Consider the following 12,393-nt stretch of genomic DNA (forward strand, 5'->3'; position numbering starts at 1 on the left):
GATTGGGGGGGGTGTTGTGTGTGTGAGATGGAGAGGGATCAGGGCTGGACACACACAGTGATGTTGCCGTCTGCTACATTCCTAGTCCAGGAAGAGCACCTTCTGCCACACTTGCCAGCAAAGCTGAAACACTCTCTTAACATTCCAGGTTCGAGCCAAAATTTACGAGGTGGAACAACAGATCAAGCAGCGAGGTCGCGCTGTGGAAGTCCGGTGGTCCTTTGACAAATGTCAGGAATCCACTGCAGGTAAAATTGCGTAAGGCACCAGCCTTGAGGAGAGGAGCAGAGGAGCTCAATGGGTTGATGCCATGACACTTGTCAGATGGTCACAATTTGTAAGCAATTGCTCTCAGCTGCTGTCAGCAATCTCTTTGCAACCTTGCCTATTGGTGTTGTTTTGGCTTCTTTGTTGCTTGCTCACAGAACGGCCAGGGGATGAGTTTCTAACTTAAACTGGGTTCTTATTTGGGAACCCCAAAAGGTGCAAAGTTACAAAAAAAAAACCCAGCACCCCACAACTGTGCGTTCTGCTCGTCAGAATTATTTTCCCTTGGTGTCTTTCAGAAACCGTTGACCATCGAGTCAAGCGAAGGGCTGACGTGAGCGCTCGCTTATCTCTTTGTCAATGCTGTTGTGAAAATGTAGATTAAACCCCAATATTTCAGTGTGTATTGTACTCCAGAGATGTAACAGCTGGTTAGTAAATCAGGAGCTCACAAAGCGTGATCAGAATCTGGAACACACGGCCCCAGAGAGCCAGAGGCATTTGAAGGACGTAAGAGAGAGAGAGAGATGGAGTGAGTCGTGGGGAGTAAAAGTGTTATAGAACATGCGGAGAGGTTGGATTAGTGTAGTGTACGTGTAGTGTACGTGGACCATAGAATGGTCCTTGACACCGATGGACTAATAGTCTTCTGTTCCTAATGCCCCCACACTCTGGAATTCTTGCTTCCTCCCATGCCTCCTTCAAGGCCGGTCTCAAGACCCTCCTCTTCGCTCGTGCCTTCAGTCACCCTCCCACCTCTCTGCCTTCCCTCATCCGTATCCCACCCCCTCCCCCATGCTCGGGTCCTGACCCCTGACTGTCCAGCGCCTTGGGATGTCCTCCCGATGTGAAAAGCGCTCTATAAGTGTAATATTGTTGTTGGTGTTGTATGTTATTCACAGTCTTATACAAAGCTGAACAAACATTGCAGTTATGGGATGCTGAATTACTTTTGTTTAAAATAAAGAGCCTATGCAAAGTGGGGGGTGTTGTGCAGAGAGCATTTGAAGTGGCCTTTTCTACTCACAGGAATTCCTGTGGTGTTAGGTGTAAATGTGGCTCTGTGATGTGGCTTTTTACACCTGGAGGTAACTTTTGCTCTCAAGGTTTCTTCCTTTTTTTTGGCATCTTTACCCTTTGAGTTCCAGTGATGGTGAATTTAAAACTAAACGTAATAATAATAATCCTTGCATTTGATATAGCGCTTTTCACGTCGGGAGGACGTCCCAAAACGCTTCACAGAACACACTGTAAAGTGAATTGACTGTATATTTGTGGGCGAACGCGGCAGCCAATTGCACACAGCAATGTCCCACAAACAGTCGTAGATTGAAAATGACCAATTTTATTTTTGGTTTTGGAGGGATTATTATTAGGCTCTGTGTGGAGTAAGGAAACTTGCCCAAGGTTTCGCCCTCTGCCTGGAATTGAACTCAGGTCTCTCACTTGCAAAGCGAGTGCTCTAACCACTGAGCTACAGGACTCCCTAAATATAATACTTGCATTTGATATGGTAACTTTCAGAACGAAAGGGTCTCAAAGCACTCCACAGGATTTACTATGAAGTGTAGTAACTTTGTATATGTAGGTGAACGCCGCAGCCACTTTGCACACAGCAATGTCCCACAAACAGCTGTGAAGTGAATTTTTTTTAATTGAGGAATTATCGGCCAGGAGAAACTTCCTTTTCTTTTCCAATAGTGCCAAGGGATGTTTAGCATCCATCTAAACAGGCAGACGGGACCTCAGTTTAGAATTTCATCCCAAGGACAGAACCTCTGACAGTGCAGCTCTTCCCCCAGCACTTGCGTAATTAACACAAAACTATGAATTCAAAATCCTGACATGGGGCTTGAAACCACAGCCTTCTGACTCAGACTCTGCATTCTATCAGTGCTGTATGCAGTTGGCTGCGTGTTTTGCCCACAAAATACACAGTCCCTACGCTTTACAGTATGTCCTGTGAAGCGCTTTGAAAAGTCTTGAAGACGAGATGAGGCACTAAATCAAATGCAAGGATTATTATTATTATTTGATATATCGTTTAATCAAGGCAGTGGTAATCAGTGATAGTATGACACTGTTGTACCGCTGTTCGGCAAATGGACTCGCAGTCTATGGAAGCGCGTTACACTTGGCTGGCTTCCTGAGCAGCACGCAGGCGTAGAGAGTCTCCCGGGGTTAGCCTCGACACCAGCTGATGGTTTCCGCACGAGTACGCAGTGCACACTCTATATCAGGCAAGTGGAAAGTTCCGCATATGTGGACCTCTCAGTGGTTTGGGTTTGGGACTGAAGCCACTGTAAGCAAAGCAGTGTGACATAGAGAGAGGTCTTCAACTGCAGCCTATTTGAAATGATCGACTGGTCTCAAAGGGCTGCGATTTGAAATCCTACCCTTTGCGGGGAATGATTGTGTTCAGACATTTGAGTGCAGTTGGTGGAACTGGATCTCTCTGATGTGAGGGAGTTGAATTACTATCAGAAGAGTAGGCATTAGACTGAGAATAATTAACAAACACATCATTTGAACTGTGTAGATTAATATTGTTTACTGCTGAAATTGGGCAGTTATATCCCTGCTGTTCTTCCAAACTTATTTCTTTGTTAAAGTCACCAATATCATCACATGAAAAAAACACAGGCAAGATTATTGAAGTTGATTTGAATCATTTGAGCTTTGTACTTTATGCTGTATCCAACTTGGCTGCTGTGTTTGCCCACAAATACTCAGTCACCCCACTTCACATCAAATCCTGTGAAGTGCTTTGGGACTTCTTCATGACGTGAAAGGCACTATACCAAATGCAAGGACTATTATTATTATTATTATTCAAAATTATATTTTTAGAGATCTTGGGGTAGAAGAGTTCCACCTGGGTTTAGATTCACTCTATTAACATTTCAGAACCTTCCGAATTTGGCAATTTCTTAAATTTTTTGTAAAGACTTTTTTGTAAAAATATTTTGATACCAATAGAAAAACAGCTTCAAAGGTGAAACTGAATTTCAGAATTTGTCAAATTCTGCTCCGAAATGCCAAGAAAATAGAGTAAATCTAGAGTCAGAAAATACATCACCAGATACACACGGTCACATCACTTACAGTATAACCTGTAAAACACATGTTTTGATGATGTGATAAGGCGCTATATCAAATGCAAAGATTATTATGATTACCTAATTCTGGAGAGCTTTAAGGGCAGGTTGGATACAACACTGGCTTTGTGAGTGCCTCAGATTGGGTACTTCTAGAGGATAACCAGCTAAAACTGCATAGTTTGCCATTGAGCGATTCCTGCTTGTCTTGCCAGGACCACTCAACTGATTAGGGCTTTGGCTTCCAAGTTAACAGGAAGAGTAGGAAGAATCCCTGTCCTCAGTGACTGGTCTGCATCTTTATGTCCTACCTATCAGCAGGGCCAAGTATGTCACCTTGCAGCCAGTTTAAGTCCAAGGAGACCCTGCTTACTCTCCCCCAACCCACACCCCCGCCACTGCACCTCCAAGATGTCATGTTGGAGTGGTGTGGTGGAATAGCTCACTGACTATCTATTGATGCTCAATGCTGTGGCAGAAAATGTGCAGTTGGACGAGATATCTAAGCCTTTCAGCATCTGTCACCTCCTTTAGGAGAAGTGAAGATTTTTGCATGGAGCAACAAAGTTCACACATAAGTGTAGAACCACACTTCACCAGAAGATGGAACTATAGGGTTGTGTTGCGGTGGGAGTCTCGGCATCACTTTTTATTCAGAACATTAGAACAAAAGAATTTGACGTACAAAGAGTTCTGTCACCTGTGCAAATGAATAGCTCTTTCCCAGCACAGGCACGATAAATAACAATTAATGATAATCCTTGCATTTGATATAACTCCTTCTCGTCTGGAAGACGTCTCAAAGGGCTTCATTAGCATTTACTGTAAAGCTTAGTCATTGTGTAATTTGTGGATGCCTGGCATATTGGAAAGAAAATCTTTTTGTACACAAAAAAATTCAATTGTGAATTGTTTGGAGTCAAGATTGAAGATTTCTCTGATTGTTAGTAACTTTACCCACGGAAGAGAATCTAATGCTCTCACACTAAAGACGTTAACTGCATTAATTGCCTCTCATGAGCTTAATGATAAGTGAGTTACTTATTATCTTATGGGTCCTGTTCGTTGTTGAACCAAGGAGGTAGCTGACAACGGTGTCCTCGGATGGCTGGACACAGAAATTTCAAGTGTTTGAGTGGCTTCAGATAATCTCAGCTCACGAAAAGATCAAGCGGGGTGGAAAAGTGAGAGACCAGGGAAGGTCTCAGCCTGACTCAGTCACTAGTTCTGTTGCCTCTGGTTCATGCCCCATGTCGGGACTTTGAATTCCAGTGCAGTGCTGCAGTTGTGCTGCATTGTCAGAAGAGATATTAACCAATGGAAGAGACGTTTTACCTGTTTAGGTCAACGAGGTCCTATTTGCCTTTACAGGGGGAAATAAAATAGCCTGGCTTAGTCCGTAGCCTCTTTCGTTTCAAAATATGTGGGTTCAAACCCCAACTTTGGACTTTGATTCATAGCCTATACAGGCACTCCAAGACAATGCATTGTCAGAGGGGCTGACCTTTGGATGAGACGTCAAATTAAGGTCCCCTCTACCTGGACGTTAAAGATCCCATGGCTCTGTTCAAAAAAAAAAGGTTGCTTCTCTCATTGTCCTGGCCAACAAACCCCCAAACAAAATTGATTGTTCACTTCATAGCTCTACGCATAACAGTTGCTACATTCTCATAAGCAGCTGTGAGCTGAGATTTTGGAAACGTTTCTCTTGCTAAATATAAGATTAGCAGATTTAGTAACGGAAATCTTTTACCTCCTTTTCTGTGGCTAAAGGTTTTACAATCAGTAAAGTTTTGCACACATTGGAAGTGCTGGATCGACACTGTTTTGACAGATCAGACTCCAGCAACTCCCTCGATACCCTCTATCACAAGATCTTTGGGCCAAGCCAGAGCAAGGACAGCCAGGAGGTGAGTGGTGTGACCTAAGTTCCTCCCATACAAAGCCAGTTACTTCCATGCAGCCATGGACAATAGAGTCTATGAGTAAGATTGGAAATAACTCAGCAAAATAGCTCTTTCAAGAAAATACTTCTTGTGTTTTTGCCTCTCTGTCTTAGTTTGGTGTGGTAGTAATAGTAGGTGAGGGGAAGAACATTTAATATTCAGGAAGTGAAGGTATAATAGCTGAAGATTCATTGTAGTGTCTCCCCGGATAGTGTCAACGTCGCTCAGTCACTAGCATTCTCACCCCGGAGTCAGAAGGTTATTCAATCAAGTCCTACGTTTGGGCTCTGAGCTCTTCTACTCATTGCTGGGGGAAGGACCACAATGTCAGAGGTGCCATCCCTCAAGATATGTTAAATCATCGGTCTGTCTGCTTGTTTGGGGGGGAGTGGGGAGGCAGAAGATGTTAAGAGGATCTCATGATGCTATTGGAAAAGAGAAGGGAGTTTCTCTCTTTCTCTTGCAGTGTCCCGGCCAAGAATTCCCCAAATAAAATTGATCATTCTGTTTGATTGTTTGTTGAACTTTGCTGTGTGCAAATTGGCAAATACATACACTCTATAGGAGTTCCCTGTGAATCGCTTTGAGACATTTTGATGCCAGATCAAATGCATGGCTTATATTATATTGATCAAGTCTGCACTGAAATGTTTCAAAGAAATATGCAGATTGCAGAAGACTGCAGAGAGAATCCCAAAGTTTTCTTTTAAAAGTACATTAAATATCAGCTTGTAATGAAATCTAAAAATTTTTGTGTGAGACATTTCCAGCTTCCTTTATCTTCCCACTTATGTGTGTAATTGAGAACCCTTTTCCTGAATGGTTTGGTTCAGTACCCCTCTTCTCCCTGGAGACCTGTCTTCAGTTCAATTCTTGTTTTAATCTGTTGCTTTCTCTCCTCCTCTCCTGCTTCCCCTAATTACTCTCTGGTGAATGCACAACTATGTTTTGCATAGGTGCACACATCAAGAAACTCTGCTCACCCTTCCCAAGCTATTAGATCATATCTTCTCCTCCTCCACCACAAACTGTTTACTCTGTTTTGGGTTCGGTTAAACACTGCCAAGCTACTAGCAGTCCAATAACACAATATGAGAAAATAATCATCCTTGCATTTGATATGGCACTTTTCCCATTGGGAGGATATCTAAAAGCACTTCATTGGATTTACTATGAGGTTTAGTAGCTTTATATTTTGTGGGGGAACCTGGCAGCCAAATTGCCCACAGCAATGTCTCACAAACAGCTGTGGAACTAGTGACCAATTTTATTCGGGAGATTGTTAGCCAGAACTCTGGGAGAGAGAAACTTCTTTCTTTTTTCCAAAGGTGTATCTTTAACGTCAACCTCAACAGGCACAGTCGGGACCTCAATGTAATGTCTTTTTGGGGTGGCATCATGAACAATGCAGTGCTCCCCAATGCTGCACTGCAATGTCAGCATTAAACTATGAGCTCAAGGTCAAGCGTGGAATCAATTTTGAATTCACTCCCTTGTGTCTTTCAATCTCTGACTAGCGGAGAGAGATTATTTTTGTAATTAATTATTTCACTTAATGTTCACCTGAATCCCAAGGCTAACTTAATGACCAAAGTTTATGATGTGAGCTCCTTGATTTAGATGATTCCCAATTAGCTGCTCTTTTCTGTATTGCCCTAAAAATACATGAGCGAGAAGGAGAGTCTGCTGTACACCAACCCCCCACCCCACACATATTCCACAGGCAAAATACTCTCCAGATAAATTGGTCATTCATTACATGGCGGTTTGTGGGATATTGCTGCAAATTGGCTATTGCATTCAATTACAAATAACATCCCAAGATGTGTATTCTGTTACACCTCCATTGCCATCGGTGGCATGTGGTAGATTAGACCCTGACTTCCAGTGTTGTCTGTTAAGATGCGAGTGAAATACAACGTTGACCTGTGTGGGGCTTTCTTCTCTCCCTGCCTCTGGCAGCAGATTGCACCGAATGATGAGGCGGTGGTGACCCTGCTCTGTGAGTGGGCAGTGAGCTGCCAGCGCTCAGGCAAACACAGAGCCATGGCAGTCGCTAAGCTCCTGGAGAAACGGCAGGTGGAGATCGAGGCAGAGGTGAGCGTTTCATTTTGCATTTACTCTGATGGATGCTTGGGAAAGCCCAATAAGAACTCGCTTCTCTGAAATAGAGTGTCAACCTGGTGTCAACAGGTGTCAGCCTGGCTCACTGCTAACACTCTCCCCTTGGAGTCCAAAGGTTGTGGGTTCAGGGCCCCAAGTAAGGATCTTTGAGCTCGGAGTCGAGCCTGACACTCCAGCAAATTGTTAGAGGTGCTATTCTTTGAACAATGCTCCCTTGTGTATTAATGTGGAGGTTAAAGATCCCTAGACGCTATTGGAAAAGAGAAGAGGGTTTGTCCCGGTAGCCTAGCCGAGAATCTACTAGCTAGATTGGCCATTCACTTTATGGTTGTTGTTTAGCTGCCTTCTGCGCTGCCCAATCAATAACCCTTTCTACAAAAATTTGGAGGATTAGTGTGAATTTTCCCATTTCCCACCCGGTCCTGAAATAGACCAAGCTTGTGCATGTTTGTGCTGTAACCTTGTACTCCTGTGGAATTGGATTACACAATTAGATCCAAAAACCAGTAGAAAGCGTGCGCGCTGAATTCACACTCAGAAAGCATAGGAGGAAGGACAATGTGCAAAATCAGTGCACACCCAGTCTTTCCAGTGGGACTCAATCCGGTAGCCTGAAATATTTAATGGCAACTCGTGGGAACTTTGCTGTCAAAGCTCACGTCAGTGCAAAGTTCTCGTGTGACCTCTTTCCTTTCGTAACTACTTTGTACAGTACTGTATTGGATCCCAAATATTATGGGAAAGGGGAGAATGTCAAGTCAATGTGGGCTCTTGGTGCCTTTGACAGCAGCTTTAGCTCAGGAGCCTGCAGTGAGCATGGGTTTGGTTCGGTAGGAAGTGGATTTTGCTGATCCGATGGGTTGCTAACGGTTCCCTTTGTTTGAAGCGTTGCGGCGAATCCGAAGTCTTAGATGAGAAGGAATCCATCTCGTCTGCGTCGCTGACTGGCTCGAGCCTTCCAGTTTTTCAAAATATCCTCCTCAGGTTTTTGGACACCCAAGCTCCTGTATTAAGTGAGTGTGATTTATTACTGTATTAACTGCCATTTTGCTTTCTTCTCCTGTTTGTTTGGGGGCTCCCCAAAGCTCTTGTACAGTGAGAGTTGAGCATGTGGAGCTGAGAGCCCACGAGTTAGTGAAGGTGGGCGGTTTTTGCCAAATTCTACAGGGAGTGGATTTGATTGTTTAGGTGAAAGACGATGTAACTGAGATGGCACTTGTTGAACTTGGGGCGTTGGACGTGCGGGAACGATGATGCTGGGTGGGAGCCATGTTGATAAGGATTGGGTGGGCCTGGAGTGGTAAATGTGGACCAGACAAAATGTGGTAACTGTGGACCTGATGTGTGGGGTTACATTGGTGAACTTTCTTGGTATCTTGTGGTGCTGTTCAGTGCCTGGAGAGCTGAGCGCATACTTTGGATCTTAACGCTTAACCATCGCCTATTATTTATGCGCCCGTAGCTGAGCCCAACAATGAGAATGAACGAGCGGAGTTTGTGAAGCTGGTGCTGCTGTTCTGCGAATTCATCCGACATGATGTCTTCTCACACGATGCGTACATGTGCACACTGATATCCCGGGGGGATCTCACCTCCATCAGCGCCACGGCTCGACCACGCTCACCGACTGCCGACAATGTGGAGGAGCACTACAGCAAGGAGCAGGAAGAGAGCCATCATGGTATTAAACTGGAGGTAAGGCCGGGAGCTGGAGCCAAGTAACTGTTAGGATACAAGATCAAAAGAGAGGCTCAGGCGATGAAAACCTTTGTCCCATTAGATTTCATCTTTCCAGAATGCCACACCCCTACCGTCACAGCATTGAGCTGTTTCTTCAATGAGTCCAGTGTCCTGACCTCAACCACCCTTCCTGGTATTCTGTTCCAGTTGTTGATTACCTTCTGTATGAGGAAATATTTCCTGGACTCTGCCCTGAAAACTCTCTTCATAGCTTTGTACTTTTGCCTCTTGTTCTGCTGCGTTGCCTTGTACTGAATCACTCCCCTGGCAACCTGGCTCGACTTTGAGCTTATAGTCTAGGCTGACAATCCAGTGCAGTGCTGTGAGGTAGAGAGAGAAATTGGCTGTCATCTGAATCCTGTGATACAATTTTCAAAATAGTGGTGAGCCCAAATCCCGCGTTTCCTTGTTCATTCTCGAGTCCTTGGAGTCATTGAGATTAAGAGGTAAAGATTGGTTGTTTTACGTAGGCAAACAGGAGGCCATTCATCCCATCAGGCCTGTTCCTCCAGTTTAATAATTCTTGTCACGTGTGTTCACCTCAATGCTCTACCCTTTTGTCATACCTCTTAGTAATAAGTAATAAGAATAATCCTTGCATTTAATGCAATCTCTTTATCATTTCATCAAGAAGTCTCAAACACTTAATAATAATAATCCTTGCATTTGATATAGCGCTTTTCATGTCTTCTAGACGTCCCAAAGCGCTTCACAGAATATACTGTAAAGTGAATTGATTGTATATTTGTGAGCGAACATGGCAGCCAATTGCGCACAGCAATGACCCACAAACAGTCATGGATTGAAAATGACCAATTTTATTATTTTTTTGTGTTTTTTGGAGGGATTATTATTAGGGGTGTGGAGTAAGGAAACTTGCCCAAGGTTTCGCCCTGCCTAGAACTGAACTCAGGTCTCTCACTTGCAAAGCGAGTGCTCTAACCACTGAGCTACAGGACTCCACATGGATATACTGTATATACAGAATACACTGCAAAGTGTAGTGACTGTATTTTTTGGTGAATATGGCAGCCAATTTGCACATAGTAAAGTCCCAAACAGACATGAAGTGAAAGACCAATTTTATTTGGGGGATTGTTGGCCAGAACACTGGGAGAAACCCCTCTCTGTTTTTGACTTTCATGGGATCTTTAACATTCACCTGATCAGGCAGATGGGGCCTTGGTTTAATATCTCAAACGAAGGATGACACCAGGAACCCTAGAACCAGGACTTAGTAACTTCAGTTCAGGTTTGTTCATTGGAAAGTGTGGTGACAGCCTTCGTGTGCTGATGGATGAAGCCAGGGTCCATGCGAGATAGCAGGTCAGTCCCAGTCTATCAATCCACAGGAGTATAAACCAATGTGATGTTCCCATTCCAGGAGCAGGGGCTGGGAGAGCACATGGACATGGACTCAGGACCCACAAATCTATTTGACGAAGTGGACAAGAATGATTTCAAAGCAGACTTTGGGCCAGAGTTTGCAGTGAGTTGAATGTTTTCTTTTGAAGGATCCAATCTCTCCGGTATGATGATTGTGTTTCATGTCTGACATTCTTTCCTTGGGTTTCGTGAAATTCTCAGCAGTACTCCAGGGCACTGCTGATAACATTACAGCCATCATCATTTTGACTTTTTTCTGCTTTTTCTTTTAATCTGTTTTTTTAATTTTAAAAAAATTATCTTAATTTATTTTTAATTTGTTTGCTCATCGGCAGAATGGTCTTGGAAGGGAAGACCAGTCACTGGGGGCAGGGAATTCTTCTGCACAGCTGCTGTTAGCCCTGCAAGCAAGATCCTAATGGGTATGGTGGTCTTAGCTGGGACAAGCAGCGGGAAAACAGATAGGGCTATCAATGGCAAGCTGTGTGGTTTTAGCTAGTTAGACACTCCAACACACATTCTGGGATCCCCAAGCCTTGGCTCTTCCAACCTGCGCCTATTACTTTCTGGAATTAAGTAAGCTTAAGATGCTTCCCTCCGGAGGGAAAGAGCACATTCCACTCCAACAATCTACCTTTAGAATTTCCATGTGTAGGTGGAATCATGGAATTCTCAGTTTGACTTGGATATTGTTAAGCGTGTGATGGGTTTCCGTAAGTATCGGACACCCGGCTGAACAAAAAAAATCCACTTGCCGCAACAGTGAACATAGGAACAGTAGGAGGCCGTTCAGCCCTTCGAGCCCCTTCTGCCATTTAATTAGATCATGGCTGATCTGTACCTTAACTAATCCTTTCAATTCTAATTTCCTGCTTTCTCCCCATATCTCTAAATATCCCAACCTACCAAAAATCTTCCAACCTCACTCTGGAAAGTATGAATGGATCCAGCATCCATGGCCTTTTGGGGCAGAGAATTCCAGATTTCTACCGCCCTTTGAGTGAAAAAAATGCTTCTTGATTTCACTCTTAAATGGCCTGGTTCTAATCTTAATACCATGCCCCCTTGTTTGCATTGTTTGCAACAGGGGCATTGTTGCTTTCATTAATCTGTCAATGCCCCAGTGGTTTAAAATGTTTCAACATTTACGCCTTAAAATCTTTCTTAGTGACATCATTTGTTTGCAGATTTTCTCCCCAATGCCTGGGGAGCCCTTGACCTGTGAGCACAATGCAAACCCGTCTCTGGATCAAAGTGGCACGAAAGACGAAAAACCAATCAGGAAAGAGAAGCAGAAAGAGCTGATCTTCCCGTGCACTTACGAACAACCTCGCCATCTGCAGTACGCCACGCACTTCCCTATCCCCCAGGTAAGAGCGTTCACAAAGCAACTCAATGGAGCAGAGCTTCCCTTGCCAGTGAGGGCTAAGAGCAACTAGCAACAAGGCATGTTTCTCAATCTCTTGGAACCAATATCAACCTTTCAGGCGATGGCACGATGGTTGAGTTAAGTTCGATGCAAAGTTTTCTAAAAGAAAAAAAAGTTTCTCCTGTGGGGCTAAAAGAATGGCGGTGTGACTTGGTTGAGTTTTGCATGTCACCGAGTGTGCTAGTTCTGAAGAGGACTGTGACATTGCAGTCAAGTTCTCACGCTTTAGTGGGTTTTCGGTCTCAGTGACGGTCTTTGGTTGAAGACCAAGCGGCATTTTGGCAAGTGGTCTGAATTTGGAAACTGATTTTCTGCAGGTTCACCTTTTGGTTCTGTGGGAAATGGGCTTCTAATTGTACCCAACTTGGTTACAAAACAAAAATCTTAAATCTTCACAACAATC

At 43.9% G+C, this 12,393-nt stretch overlaps 1 protein-coding gene across 5 annotated transcripts in view; it reads left to right on the forward strand.

Moving 5' to 3' along the window:
• Nucleotides 1-12,393, forward strand: part of LOC103184467 (mediator complex subunit 12L) — a 160,316-nt gene that overhangs the window by 41,213 nt on the left and 106,710 nt on the right. For 3 of the 5 annotated variants that reach the window (XM_042339106.1, XM_042339109.1, XM_042339108.1), the window contains exons 10-16: nt 149-248; nt 5,139-5,275; nt 7,274-7,408; nt 8,322-8,448; nt 8,898-9,130; nt 10,560-10,664; nt 11,749-11,931. In XM_042339106.1, the coding sequence (XP_042195040.1) occupies nt 149-248; nt 5,139-5,275; nt 7,274-7,408; nt 8,322-8,448; nt 8,898-9,130; nt 10,560-10,664; nt 11,749-11,931 (1,020 nt within the window). The remainder of the gene's footprint in view (nt 1-148; nt 249-5,138; nt 5,276-7,273; nt 7,409-8,321; nt 8,449-8,897; nt 9,131-10,559; nt 10,665-11,748; nt 11,932-12,393) is intronic. The other 2 variants (XM_042339107.1, XM_042339110.1) reach the window with 1 other exon arrangement.

The sequence above is a fragment of the Callorhinchus milii genome, unplaced genomic scaffold (genome assembly GCF_018977255.1).
Source record: "Callorhinchus milii isolate IMCB2004 unplaced genomic scaffold, IMCB_Cmil_1.0 Scaffold11, whole genome shotgun sequence".
Classification (NCBI taxonomy): Eukaryota; Metazoa; Chordata; class Chondrichthyes; order Chimaeriformes; family Callorhinchidae; genus Callorhinchus; species Callorhinchus milii.